Source organism: Tribolium castaneum, chromosome 6 (assembly GCF_031307605.1).
Source record: "Tribolium castaneum strain GA2 chromosome 6, icTriCast1.1, whole genome shotgun sequence".
In the NCBI taxonomy this organism is placed as follows: domain Eukaryota; kingdom Metazoa; phylum Arthropoda; class Insecta; order Coleoptera; family Tenebrionidae; genus Tribolium; species Tribolium castaneum.
Genome location: NC_087399.1, coordinates 9,356,131 through 9,370,279, shown reverse-complemented (window position 1 = coordinate 9,370,279; position 14,149 = coordinate 9,356,131). Strand labels below are relative to the sequence as shown.

At 32.5% G+C, this 14,149-nt stretch overlaps 2 protein-coding genes across 8 annotated transcripts in view; both read right to left on the bottom strand.

The window, feature by feature from the left end:
* Pym (Partner of Y14 and Mago) overlaps window positions 1-14,149 on the bottom strand; it is a 442,733-nt gene that overhangs the window by 387,314 nt on the left and 41,270 nt on the right. The window lies entirely within an intron of this gene.
* The window catches only part of tay (tay bridge), a 56,005-nt gene that overhangs the window by 40,884 nt on the left and 972 nt on the right, over window positions 1-14,149 (bottom strand). For all 7 annotated transcript variants that reach the window (XM_064357669.1, XM_015982405.2, XM_008203448.3 and 4 more), the window contains exon 2: window positions 2,605-2,718. In XM_064357669.1, the coding sequence (XP_064213739.1) occupies window positions 2,605-2,718 (114 nt within the window). The remainder of the gene's footprint in view (window positions 1-2,604; window positions 2,719-14,149) is intronic.

Here is a 14,149-nt window from a genome sequence, read left to right as displayed (position 1 = left end):
TAGCGTAATTAATTCCCTATCGTTTAGACCAGTGTTTCCCAAACGGTGGTTCGCGATGTGTGTAAAGAGGGTTCGCCAAAAAAAGTATTGTAATGGCAGAATTTTATAAATGACTAACGTAAAAAATTAAAAAATATTAAATTTAACAGACAAAATTAGCAGTAGATCATTCTCTCTGTGGTCCATAAATTATTTTGTTTAATGTTTTTGTCCCAAAAAATTTCTTTAAAAAATTAATTATACTTATTACCGCTTTGTGTCTATGAAAACAGAACTCAATGTTTATTGAACTCAATGTTTATAGGAACAGACAATATTGTATTATAATATTATAAACAAAAATTAGCTTTTGGTACAAAAATTTTAATGAAAAAAAAACGCTTTTACTGCAAATAAAACTTATTTGTCGAAGGAAACAATAATAATATGTTATATCAGTTTTCAATAGTTTATTTAAACTGAAATTGGCTTGAAGTTAGAGCAAGTTTTAAATTCTTCTTTAGACTTGGTTTAAAAATAAAATTGGCACTTTATTATTCTTTCGTTTAATTGTTTTCTGTCTCACATAATTATTTTGCATTTTCGTTACTTTCTTGTTAAAAACAGAAAATTGCAGTGTTAACTGCACTTTTTGTCTTAACATTTACAACAAAAACTGTTATCTAATACCGATTTTGTCCCTATTTCTGTGATTTCCTATCTATATTTTTATATAGAATTTTTTACATTTACATTTCAATTAAAAATAACACTGGACTAAATTTCTTTTACTAAAATTCCTCCGAATGAATTAGCTATAGGAGCCAACGTTAAAACAATTTAACATGGCTATTTAAAAAACGTCCCATGTAAAAGTATTTACTGTAATTTGTTCCTAATTTTAAAATAAAAAAAATCTAAAAAGTAAGTATTAAATTATTCGTTTTTCTTTTAAATATGTATTCATTAACATTCATTCAGTTCAAAATGAGCAAGAAAAAAAATAAATGTCCTATCAAATTTTGTTAGCTTTTTAAAGCTGCACAAAGGTTCGCTAATTTCTGTCGAAGGTTAGAAAGGGTTCGCAAGGTGAAAAAGGAACTACTGGTTTAGACTATTAATTTATTTTTGCCTGGGCCACAAAACTTGAGCACCCTGTACATATAATTTTCTCGACAGCTTTATCACAAAATATCGTTTTTCACCCAAAGGAGGAAAATGAGGAAAGAAATGACCTACTTTCGTGGGATATTTCTTGACGAGATCGGCAAAAAAATATTTTCACTTACTAGGACACCCTCAAAAATTATCAATTTTGTTCCAATTTTCCAATTGATACAGGATGTGGCAAAAACCACTCGAATAATGTAACAGAAAAGTGGCAGTGTCAAGCTAATTAAGGCTAATTACTCAATTACCGTGCTGAACAAACACATACATACACACACATAAAACAGGGAGATGCATTATCCAAAGAGTAAATTACACAGACCTCAGACACGCCCTCTTATTATTTTAATTTCCCTAATAACTCTAATGGTATCTGTATTATTTAATGTTGACATGACACGAGAAAATAATAATATATCGTGAACGTGGTATACACAAGTCAATTAATTCCGTCATTAAACGGCGATTTCCTTTTTTAGAAACCATTAAAAAGAGGATGTTGATGATAAAAACGACAAAGATAATCGAGCAGATGCTGAAAAAGAAGAATTTCGTAAATAAATGCAGAATCGTGAAAAAAAGTTACTCGAGTTAAGCTCTCATTGAGCCATAAACTGCAATAGTGGACAGTTGTCATCAATTACTCGAAATTTATTGTCACAAGGAGAAACTCAATCGCCGTAATACTTGGACTCAAAACACAAATTGCCACCTTTCCGACGACATAATAAAGAACGAGCCCTAAAGTCGTGCACGTTCCCAACCTGTATTTTGCTCCAAAATCCAAAAAATACTAATTATGGATACGAACATACTGTCGACGTTGTCTCCGACGTAAAAAACGACCGAATCGAAGTTTGTCTCGGCAATTTGAGGCGATTATTTCGTCATTAACAACGAAAAGACTTGAATTACTTACGCAATCTTGGCTGTAATAACAGACGAAGGGTCATTACGGCGATCAAATGGCGTGCTAATGAAGTCTTTGATTGTAAAAAAAACACGACGAAAAAACAGCGAGCGAGAAAATGAAATAATTAAAGTGATTGATGCGTTCTAAAAATAAATTACAAATTTGTCGACGAATTGGATAATTATTCCCGCATTGATCGGCGATTTAAAGCGTGTAATAGGCTACAAAAAACCCCTCTCATTCAATAATTCGTAAAACGTGACACTGCTCGTTGTTAATTAGCACGAGGATATTTTATCCCAAGTTTGAACATTTTTATTAGGCGTCGTAGTTTATTCATGACGTTATCCTTCCGTCTCTTTATGTCCTAGGTCGTCGGTGAGATTTGTAACGGATTGTGAGGCACTGACATCTGTCGGAAACTCGGAACGACGTTAAGTAAGTGAACGAAGAGTGGTGGATTTTCTTTCGCAGTCGGTATGTTTTGAAAAGCTTTTTCCATGCCAGGTATTATCGAACGAACGGAACAGGAAAATACTTACGTGGTTGTTGTGTGCCGAGATGTGATGTGTTATGTGCGTCTTAGGTTCGAGACGTGGCCTTTCGATGTCCGACAAACGCTTTATGTTCTCTTTGCTGCTTATTTTCAGGACGAGCTGAAACGAAAATGAAAAGTTCGTGTTAGACGAAAAATGGCGGATGCGCCGGGATATTAATACTATTTCAAAAACACTACCGGACCTAGACATTTTCATTACATTTGGCCTTACGCCATCGAAAATAACATACTGCAATTCCTATAACTGTGACTATAAAAATAAGTCAACGATCTGCCAGTGACGCTCGCTATTTGCATAGATTAACTTCTGTGTCGTTTCACTTACTCGATGAGCAGTGAGCACTCACTGCTAATGACATCGATAACAACAATCTGCAAATATAGTGCTGTTGCGTTCGAATAACTTATAAACGATAAAATATTTTTGTGTAGCAGTTTAGACTACTGTATGTCGGTTTATGTCTTTTTAATAGAACGGTACAGAAAATGAATGTAATAAAGACCAGTGGTTTAGCTGTAATATTATGTTGTTAGAGGACGTGTAGCCTGCCATGTGTTAATCACTCACAATCAAAAAGTAGTCTTCAACGCAAATTGTTATCCATTTGTTAAAGCATTACGTCGCATGCCATTAATAGCAAATACACAAATCCATTAGAAAATTATTCTTCAGCCTAACCTTTCATTTAAAATTACATGAGCACATAATAATTTATTCACGACTGTGTGGCTGCTATCGATTCGTGTTAATAAACCTTCAAACGACAAAGTTTTACCGAGAAATAAATGGTCTTTTTTATAAGACGAGAAAATAGAATGTTATCGAGCGCAACCCAAGTGGAAAATTCTGTTTTCATAAAATTTTTAAAAGAAGGTTTAGCAATATTATTATTTCGGTGTTTGGTGATTCTAGTTTGGAGCAAAATTCGGAATGTCTTTAGTACCCTTAATAGTCAGCTGGGCTGTAGTGCGGTCAATAGCCCGGCAAAGGTACCGCTTCTGCCGGTACCACGTCTACCAAGGTCAGTGAGGCTACTCTCTATACGACGGAGCCGGATTCCTGCCGAGCTTCCAGTGAGGTGCACGGCCTATGGAACCGGCCCACCGTCGCGAAATATGTAACATGACACGCAGAGTACTCCGGGACCGTTCCCACAAACGACGGCGGATTGAACACATACCGGACTTGTGTAGGTATCCGGAAACAGGTAAAACAAACCCAAACGTTCCGATACCAAAGAAAACAATAAAAAACGCACGCAAAACAACACGTAAGCTGCCGCTTAACGGCTGTGTAATAGCATGAACAAGAGAGTTTTTTTCCTGTTGTGCTGTCACAGGAGTGACGGCCCAGCGCAAAACAATGAGAAAAATAAATTCGGTTTAAACATTACTAAAGTTGAAAAATTATCAAGAAAACAAATACAGTAAAATTCGCAATAATTATTGTAAAAGATTATCAAATAACGTACAGTAGAGTCCGATTACAGCGAACCCACTAATATAAACTTTTCTATCTAATAAACTAGATTTGACTTAAAATGAGATACAAACAAACTCATTGTATTCGGAAATAAAATTAACTAGACGCCCTCTGGTGATGACTTTTGAACTATGTCGAAAACAGTAAAGAAATTTTCGTAATGCCACATTTAACTGACATTTAATGAATTGTTCAACAATTTTGCGTGTATAGTGTTAATTACTTACAATAGAAAGAATTACTTTAAAAGTACGTGGTGGTAAATACTAGCGTTGACTTTGGTTCTGTAGTTTTTCGTGGTATAAAGTGTTTATTGTTGGAACTTGAAAGTGGATAAAAAGTGAAAAATATTTAAATTTTGATTACAAAGTGTTATCAAACAGTTGTCTAATTAAAGATTATAAGTAATGGATCACAGCGAACACAAAGTTTGGCTCAAGAAACCAATAAATTAGTGAAAGTGTTATGAATTTTAGGTTAGAATTTTCCACTGAAAAAATCATGAAATGCTGCGGTAAATCTACAAAACTACAAGATTAACAACTGCTGATACATTTAAACGTAAATTATGCCAAAAGGTAGGCTTTTCAATGTCTTTGTAATAATTTTCCAATAAAGAAAGTGAACCAAACAGTCATTCGTTATTCGTGTTTTCCTCGTCATCTCTCATTTGGCAACATAAGTTTCTTGCATCAAAGATGCAATAATCATTCCGCATAGGCAATGTAATAATTGTGAAGCCCCAAAATTCGTACAACGCTCAAAATATCCGAATAAACATTTTCCCGCCATTTATGGTTACTGTTTTCGACCTAGCTCAGTGGCGCCCCCAACGGTAATTTTATTTCCGAATTAAGAAATTAATTGAATTTCACAACCGACAGATTTGTCATTTATTCACAGGGGATTTTACAACGGTAATTTTACTTCCGAATTGAGGTCAAAGCAAATGGACTTACCATCTCCAAATGTTTTTAGCTATTTTTTGATATAAAAAATCGTCAAAAAAAGCAATATCAAAAAGGTTTGCGTCTTTTGAGTACTTTATTTCAAAGTTTACATGGCTACTAATACTCAGTGACATTTGAAGGAATGAAATTCAATAAGGTCTTCGCCAAAAAAAATCGATGCAAATTTTTACATTTTTATAATTTCTATATACAAAAACTCGTTATTTTGTGACTGTTTTTGAAAAATTTTATCTTATTTGTTCAAAATTTTGTAAAGTTTAAAGCAAAGCATATTTATATTTATGCACAGAACAAAACTCAAAGCATATTAAAAAAATTATAAATACGAGTACATATTCTATTGATGTCCACTATCACTCTTTAAAATACAGGATGTTTCACTCATCTTTACGGAGTCTACGCATCTAAATACCATACAAAAGTAACAAAAAACTAGGTACAAAAAACTATTTAATTTTTGGAAAACCATGACAGTAGTCAAACTAATCACTGTTTCATTAATAGTCAGAAATTGCTTTTTTGGTAGAAACAATTATCATGTCGTATTATATCAAGAGACGGAATAGAATATGATTCTAATAATGTAATAATCTGTTTGAATCACTAACTAACTAAAAACGTTGCAATTTTTTAAAAGGGTGAACAAATTAAAGCAAGTCATCCAATTTTTTTCAAAATTTGTAATCGAGTTTGCATCGGAATATGTATTGTTGATTGCTTTTTACAGGCACAGGCCTCCTAAAATTACGTAAGACACCCTGTATTTGCTATCACTATCACACAACTATCACACTGACACAGTTTATTATGCATTAGTATTTCGTTAAAGATTCATGTTTTTTTTTATAATTCTAATTTATTTCGTCATATGTAAAGTAAAAATAACTGCTAAAAAAAAACTTTTTTATTTTTCGACACTGAAAATTTCCGTATTTTTCTTGTGTAAGATAGTTTTGACAACTGTTTAAGCTTTGTTGAGTGTACTTTGAAGAATAACACTGTGTATTTAACTCGTTTTCACTCGTGGTTTGATAATCCACTTGTGAAATAAAACGTCCGATTTACAAACTCGTTAAATAAATAACTATTATTTTACCTCTTACTACTATAGCAAACCTCTGATATAACAAAGTGATTTGGTTACATTTTCTCAATTTGTTATAATAACTGGAAAACAAAGTGATCACCGTACTTTTTTGTAAAATTTATATTTTTAAGAATGAGCTTGTTTAACTAATATCAACCTTATATAAAAAAATGTATATTATATATTATTATATCGAAGCCATAATGATTATTATCTATTATTCTGAAAGAGGAAGTTTGCAATACGAGCGTTCAAAGCGGGCGAGTGATGTAAGCATCTGTGAGAATAATAGCCCGAGTTGTATACTATACTTTATCCATGACCACAATGTAAGTTTAAAAAAACACAATTTTGTTACAATTTTATTTTAATAAAACGTTTAAATAAACCAACAATACATCTTCCGAGAATACATTTGCCTGATTTTGATTACACAAAACTATAAAACTTTACGCTGTGTAAGAAAACTTATTCTTGATTAATTTTCATCACAAAAAATAGATACAATTAACTTTTTTTTACAAATTTTTGCTTAAATAGTCATTTTATTTGTGATTATTGATACAAAAACTATGATTCAAGTAGTATTTCCTTGTTGGCCTACACGCGGAAATTATTCCCTCAACATTCATTATTCCCTCTGGGAATAAAGGGTATCATTAGAGTTCTAAAGTGCAAATATTATATAAGGTGTACATTATTATTACATATAATCCTAGATAAAAATTGTTATTACAGTCAAACTTCATTAACTCGAATAGGAGTATGTTTAATAAGCTAAAAAGCAATTTGACATTACATAACAGGCTTCAAAAAATATTTATAATTTCTGAGTTGCCTAAATGTAATCTGATGCAAAAAATACGTGAAAAAATTATAGCTAAACTTAAAGTATGAATGGTGGGGAAAAAATTCGACCTGTAAAGGCATCTTCTAAGATGTAAAGATCATCAAAAGGGTTCGAAAATTCAACAAATCGACATTTTTTCTGCTACAAAATTCAGTTATTTGTGTTAACAAAAAATTCGAGTTATCGAAAGCTCGACTCTTCAAGGTTCAACTGTACTTATTATACAGCGTGCTCAAAAATTGGCGCACCAACTCAATGGTGTGTGGTAGAGAACTGGTTACACATAAAGGTAAAAATAGTAAAAAAATTCTTTGTATTCAAGTTATTGATAAACGGCGAATTTTAAATAAATGATATGTGGCAACGTTGTCTAACAGTCGTGAATGTAATAGAATTGGATCAACAATAAAAATAAATTATTTTTTAAACGGTTTCCTAGGAAATAATTCCCAGTGTTGGCACATCTACAAACTGTAATTTTTTTGATGAATTTATTTTTTTTAATTTAAAAAAACTGCTAAAGTCTGATGGGAAATGTAAAAATAATTATTCATCGTTGTGTTAGGGAACGATTACTTAGTGTGAAACATAAAAACATTAAAAAATAATAAAAACTGAAGAAGTTAACAAAATAAATTTATAGCTCCAGATTTTTCAAAATACAGTGCGACCTCGATAATCCGTACCTTTAATAAATCGGATTCTTCAGTAAACCGGACAAGCATTTTAATTGCATTGTGTACTTTGTAATCCGGATTTCAGAGTACTTGATAATTCGGACCTGCGTTTAGAATGAATCAGATGTCTTGTTTTGTAAAAAATTCTTGGTAAAAAACATTAAAATCAAAACAAGTGGTTCCCCGAACTTCTAAAAGCGCACATACATTCGTCCAGTGTGAGATGTTTTCGCTACCAGAAGCAAGAACTGCTTTTAGGTTCATTGAAAATGCCTCCAAAAAGAAGACATACCACCTTAACATTGCATTACACGATGTTCTAGTGCTCCAAACACTAAAAGAAACTGCTTTCATAATTAATCAAAAATTAATTAAGCAAATGAAAATTAGTAATTTCTTTAGAAAATAATTCAATTTTCTTTTCTTAGATATTTTTTGAGTTAAAAAACATGTATTTTGTTTTTTTTATTATAAAATTGTTCCGCTTCTGTAATCCGTATTATTTATTAATTCGGATCATCCTGGTTTTAATTAGTTCGGATTATTGAGGTCGCACTGTATGACTTTAGGAATTTTTTCAAGATTTTTCCCGTGATCTACACATGCTTCTCAACAACGTACCACTGAGTTGGTGCACCAGTTTTTGAGCATCCTGTATGTAGTGTATTCTAGAATAATGACTTTTCGTTTTCGGATTTGATGAAGGGGACAGACGTAAAAGTGACAAAATGGCTTAAAAAGGCCAGCCATCTTGGCTTCGATCGATCATTTTGTTTGAAACTTTTAACAGCATTTGGGTAGATGCACAACAAACCCAAGTGCTACTAAACACTTAGAGTGAAGTTATTATTCAAACACTCGACTCGTATCAGAAGTTAAGGAATACCCACGACACCATTAATGCTACATGTCACAATGAAACTACTACTTGTTTGTGTTATGTTCTTCCAAGTGTAACTGCTTTTGCAACACTGAAATTATTATAATGATTCATCTGTAATAAGATATGAAAAATTGATTCCTATCAAGCACATGACCTGCTTATTGACGATTAATATTAATTTGATTTGAAAAAGAATCGCCTTTCGTTTGTCACGGCCAACCACTTGGAAACTAATTTCATGCAAATAAAAGAATCTATTAAAAATTGCACCGCATTTCCGCTCCCTAATATACAGTTAATTAAACAAGCGTACGATTAAAACGTTTGAAAAAGCCGTAAACATGGACAATGACGTTTACAATCAGTGAATAGGAAGCATAAAATTATCACAACGTGAGAACGCAACTTGAGAGCCTGGCGACGTTTCTTATCCTTTGGAATAAATGTGTTCACCGATGCAACAACAAGAGCAAAATGCAAGCTGCAATACCGAAAGAAGGAAAAACTTAATTACACACATTAAAAATATTCATTACCTGACAACGTGGCATAACAACATAGTATTTACATTTATTAAGCAAATAAAATCTATAATTATTTCCAATTTTATCTCGGAATTTATACATATGCTAATATAACGCCTATCTAAATCACCCGGGGACAAGTTAAATATTACCGTGAAACATTCAATTAAACACGAGCCGAATCGATACGTATCGAGACTGGAAAACGCCGAATGATTTATTGATAGAAATAGTCGCTACGAGTGCATGTCGCTGTATCCGCCAAAATAATAAAAAAAACCGGCCGGAATTAAAAATATAACCCTCTTATCGACAGATAAAATCACTCGTTCGCTCAATGGGAACGCGAACGATGATGTTCAATCAAAATATTTGATTTGGATGTAATGTTTACCTAACTCTGATTGTTTATCGTCACGATCAATCATCCAATTATGAGATAATCACCGATCGAAATGTCGATAACAACGCGAATTCATTAACGACGAATTTAACAGACCACTGCCTGGTAAAAAGAAATCAAGCCAATTGATTCCAACAAGTTTTGTTACATTATTAGTCATCCAATGTCAAAAGCAGCAAAATGTCTTCATAATGGCAAAATTTTGCATAATGTGCGAATTTAAATTCGCCATAAAATTAAAATTCGCGTTTTCGCAAATTATTCGGATCGCATTTTTAATGAGCTAAAACACATATATTTACACGAGTTCCAACACAAAAAACCGAAATTAATTAAAGACTAAAAGCTTTTCGAAAAGCCATATAAGAATTCAAATTTATTGTAAATTTAATTATGTTTATGGAATCACCGACTTATAATCGGATTAAGCGAATATGAATTTATGACTCGCGAGAATTACAATTTCATGATCTAAATAAAAGATAAGTCAAAGAAAATTAATGACGCTCACAGATTTTCATTACATAACCGATAATTTCGCAAATAAATTTCTCTAATGGAACGTTTGGCAAAGCGAACCGATTGGGTATCGATTTTGGCAAACAATTGACCAAAAAACCACACCAGAACTTTGTGACCGACATTCGCCCCTCGAGACCTGTCCGTTTGCACAAGTGTCAGCGCTTAATGCAACCCCTTTTCCGGTTATGTCAGTTGCTGTGGAAAAAAGACATCGCGTGCTCTGCTGCTGAAGTAGTCGCTGGTCGTCATCATCACTAAACCGGCCACCATAAGAAGAGTGAAAGGAGAGTTCAATGTCCAAAGACGCGCACCGTTCTTCAGTGAAATTTTCGTTTTTCGCGTGACAATTATCGTTCGAAAATTTCAGTCGCGTGTACCGCTCGCACTATAAATAACTCCCGATTCGATTTATGTCAAAATAACGTTATTTGCAATATTTAAAAGGCCGGAGGATTCGTGTAAACCGGTTACGTAACGAACAAATTGATTGTGCCGCAACAAATCCAAAACCAACAATCGCACAAAAGCCATTATGCACGCTTTAACGACCGCAAAAAAACAATACATGAGGCAAAGTGGTCGTAAATACGCCAGAGGTTCTAAGTTTTTCAAGAAATCTCCGTAACATAAACACGATTTCAACACCCCATCTGGGAAAGAGCCCTGAGTTGGCTGGGGATCGATTGGGGTTGTGCTGTCTCGTCAAAAATCGAATTTCCCCTACACAAATTACGGTGTAGCTTTAATAGTGATGTAAAGGTTTGGGGAATTCGTGCTTGAAATTTTCCTATTCCTGTCACCGGATTTCGTGAAAATTCATAATCCGGGACGACAAACTCGGAAATACTGTCAACATGTTTGTTTCAAACTACACCGTTGAGTTATTTGCTGGCAATTAATTCGGTTAGGGTGAAATTTGTTCTCCACGATCTGATAAAAGCGAGACACGAACTGTTTCTACAAAAATAGAAAAATGTACAATGTTTTAATTTGAAACATAGTAAAACGATTAGCATCGTCAAACAGCTCAACTTTCAAAATATTATTACAAACAATCTCATTGTTTTATTAATAGTAATTTTATCCGCAGCGGTAAAAATTTAATCCAACTATTGTATACCACTCCACTTTCCGTTTTTATCGCCGTTGCAAAACCTAGATAAAAGCGGGAAAAACCGGGCACCTACCTGAGGCATCATAAAATGGTCGACGTTTTAAAACCCCAATGTAATTTACAGACCCCACTTACAACCAGCAATTGATTTCCAAATGTAATACAACTGTAAAATAATTATTTGCGGTAATTTCGTGAATAGTACCTTTATTTACGACCTAACAGACTTTTATTGCGACTACGAGGTAAAATTTATGGGTGCCACTTAACTAAGGATTTAATATTTTAAATTTAAGACGTTGAAGCTTTAGTTACAAATTTATTTACACACTTGGGGGTTGAGCATAAATCGTAAAAGGTTTCATTAATTATGGTCAACAAATGCTTCATAAACATTTAATTAACTCAACTTGGAAATTAACCGGCGCAAATTCATCCTTAATTTAGCGAGATTGTTTCCTTTTAACCATGAAATAAACGGTGTTTCGAAATTAAAACAAAATACTTGGAATGAATCAATGGCCATTATCGGGTAAACACCTTTCTTGCGAAAAAGTAAGTAATCGCTGTGTTTTTGTCAAAAAAAGTTCAGCATTGAAAAGAAATCGTTTTCATTCATGATTTCGCTACAAAAACTTTCAAGTTCAATACTCAAAACAAACCGTTTTCATTGATAAATTACAGAGCAAAATTTAGCTACTGGTATTAATAAGAAACAGTTTTTTTGTTTTAAACTATACCACCACCAAATTAAATTGATATTTCTCAAAGGTTTTCTGTTGGTTTCGTGCCTGGACAGTAAATAGGGTAAACCAATAACAATTAATTCAACATTTTGGCACTGTCTTCTTTACTAATCATTTTTACTGTCTCAAACAACATCAAATGCTACTTTTTGAGTTCACAAGAAAGGAAAATTCCTCAAGGTTCTATTTAGTTAAACTTTAACAAATTAATGTAAGCTACTGATGACATACGTTGTAAACGGGTTATAAAAGTTTTTCCTCAAAGTAAATAAAAATAAATCCTTCTCTTTACAATTAGCTTCAAAATATTTATCAACATGTCTTAAATCAACAAGAGTTAATTTAGCATTAAAAAGGTATTTTCTAGTTCAAATTTTTAATTAGCAAATATGCTGTTCCCAGTTTGTTTAGAGACTCTAAAAATAGATTTCAAATTTTATGAAAATGCATATGAGGCGCCGGTTACGCTCTTTCCTTTATTTCAACAAAAATTTCCTAATTCCAAATAAAAAATAAAAATTGATACACCTTTTCTGCGAAAAAGGTGTAAGGAAAAGGTGTAAAAGTAAGGAATGTCTGGCAAAAAAACTGCCAAGTTCAACATTGAAAAAAAAACCGTTTTCACTCATAATTTCGTTTCAAGTCCAATCACTCAAAACAAACTATTCTCATTGTTAATTACAGAGAAATCTTCAATAAGAGGACACCGACGGTGACACATTTTTTGTCCGCTTAATGGAGGTGTCCTCTTAAGAGAACTAATAGACGCAAACTAAATTAAATTATTAAATAATTGGTAGTATGATACTTTTTTTTTCTTAAAAAAAATTTGTTTATTTATCAACAATCGCATATAACAATCGCAAAAATGTACTCAAAATTTATATAATGACGAATTTAAAATTTCCTAGCCACCCCATTTCAGGTGCTTTCAAAATTTAATTTTTTAATGTTTCAGCAAACTCCTTAACTATCATCACTCTTTGAAAAAACTTAGCTTTTCACAAACGTTTAAACATCCATGCCATTTCTACACCAATTCACCTTTATTTTTAACAATATTTGCTGTTTATTAAATCTTCTTATTTCCCATTTCTTTGTAAATTTCGTACACTCGGTTTGTTTTGGTCCAGAAAATATGTTTTTCTCGCGCGCATGGCATACTGTCCGCATAAAGGATTAAAATTGTAAATCGACAAAACCGAAACATTTTGGATTCATGTCTGTAAGATAAAGAAAGCACTGTCTTTCCTTGAAAGAATTTTACTGCTTTGATTATTTTAAGCGTTTCAAAACCGCATAAAATGCCTCTTAAGAATGGCAAAATACTTTAGTTAACACTCTCTATCAAAATTGCGAAAAAAAATTATAGGTACCTTTATTTGTACGCCACCCAGACATTCAGAAACCGTTTGATCCATTCAGTTTATTTTAATTAAATCAAATTAATAATTACTAACTTAGTACTAAAAAGTTTTATCAAGAAAAATTTGAACTAAAAAGTCTGTTTCTTTTTTCTCTTTATTTCCCGACAGACTATTTTAGCTTTATAGTTTTCCTCTTTGTGGTCTGTTTATTGTATGTCATGATTTGATAAAAGTTTTACCTATTCAGTTAACATTGTGTAAAATCAAAGTTGTACCTTTCTGAGTTAATAAGGAATGAAAGCTCCTCAAGGTTTTCTTTAGATAAACTGTAACAAATTAGTGTAAGCTACTGATTACGTTTGTTGTAAACGGGTTATGTTTCTCAAGTAAAAATAAACCCTACTCTTTACAATTAGTTTCAAAATAATTATCAACATTTCTTAAATCAACAATAAGTTGTTTTAACATTAAGTGGGTATTTTATGTTTCAAACCTTTAGCATAAACTGTCACTTTTCATAATTATTTTCTCTTTTAATGGGCGCTATTGTCATTTCTTCCAAAAGTGTGAAACAGAATTTAATTTGATCTAACAAAGACAAAACAAAAAATAGGTACAGCCCACTGTAGCAAACAGTGTATTACGTAAAGTAATTCATAACTGTGACTTGGAATGCAATAATTTGGTTTTCGACATAACTAAATCGAAAGTTCCTTGACAAAATTATAACCTCCATGACCTGAAACATTAGACAGATAATGGTTCAAATCAGAAGCAACTAGGATGCTTCATTTCTTATAATGACCCTGTATTTGTGGTTTAATTGAAGATAGTAGATTTTAAAACACATGATGGGAACAGGTGAAACACATGAATAACTCTAATAAAGCAGACTTTCATT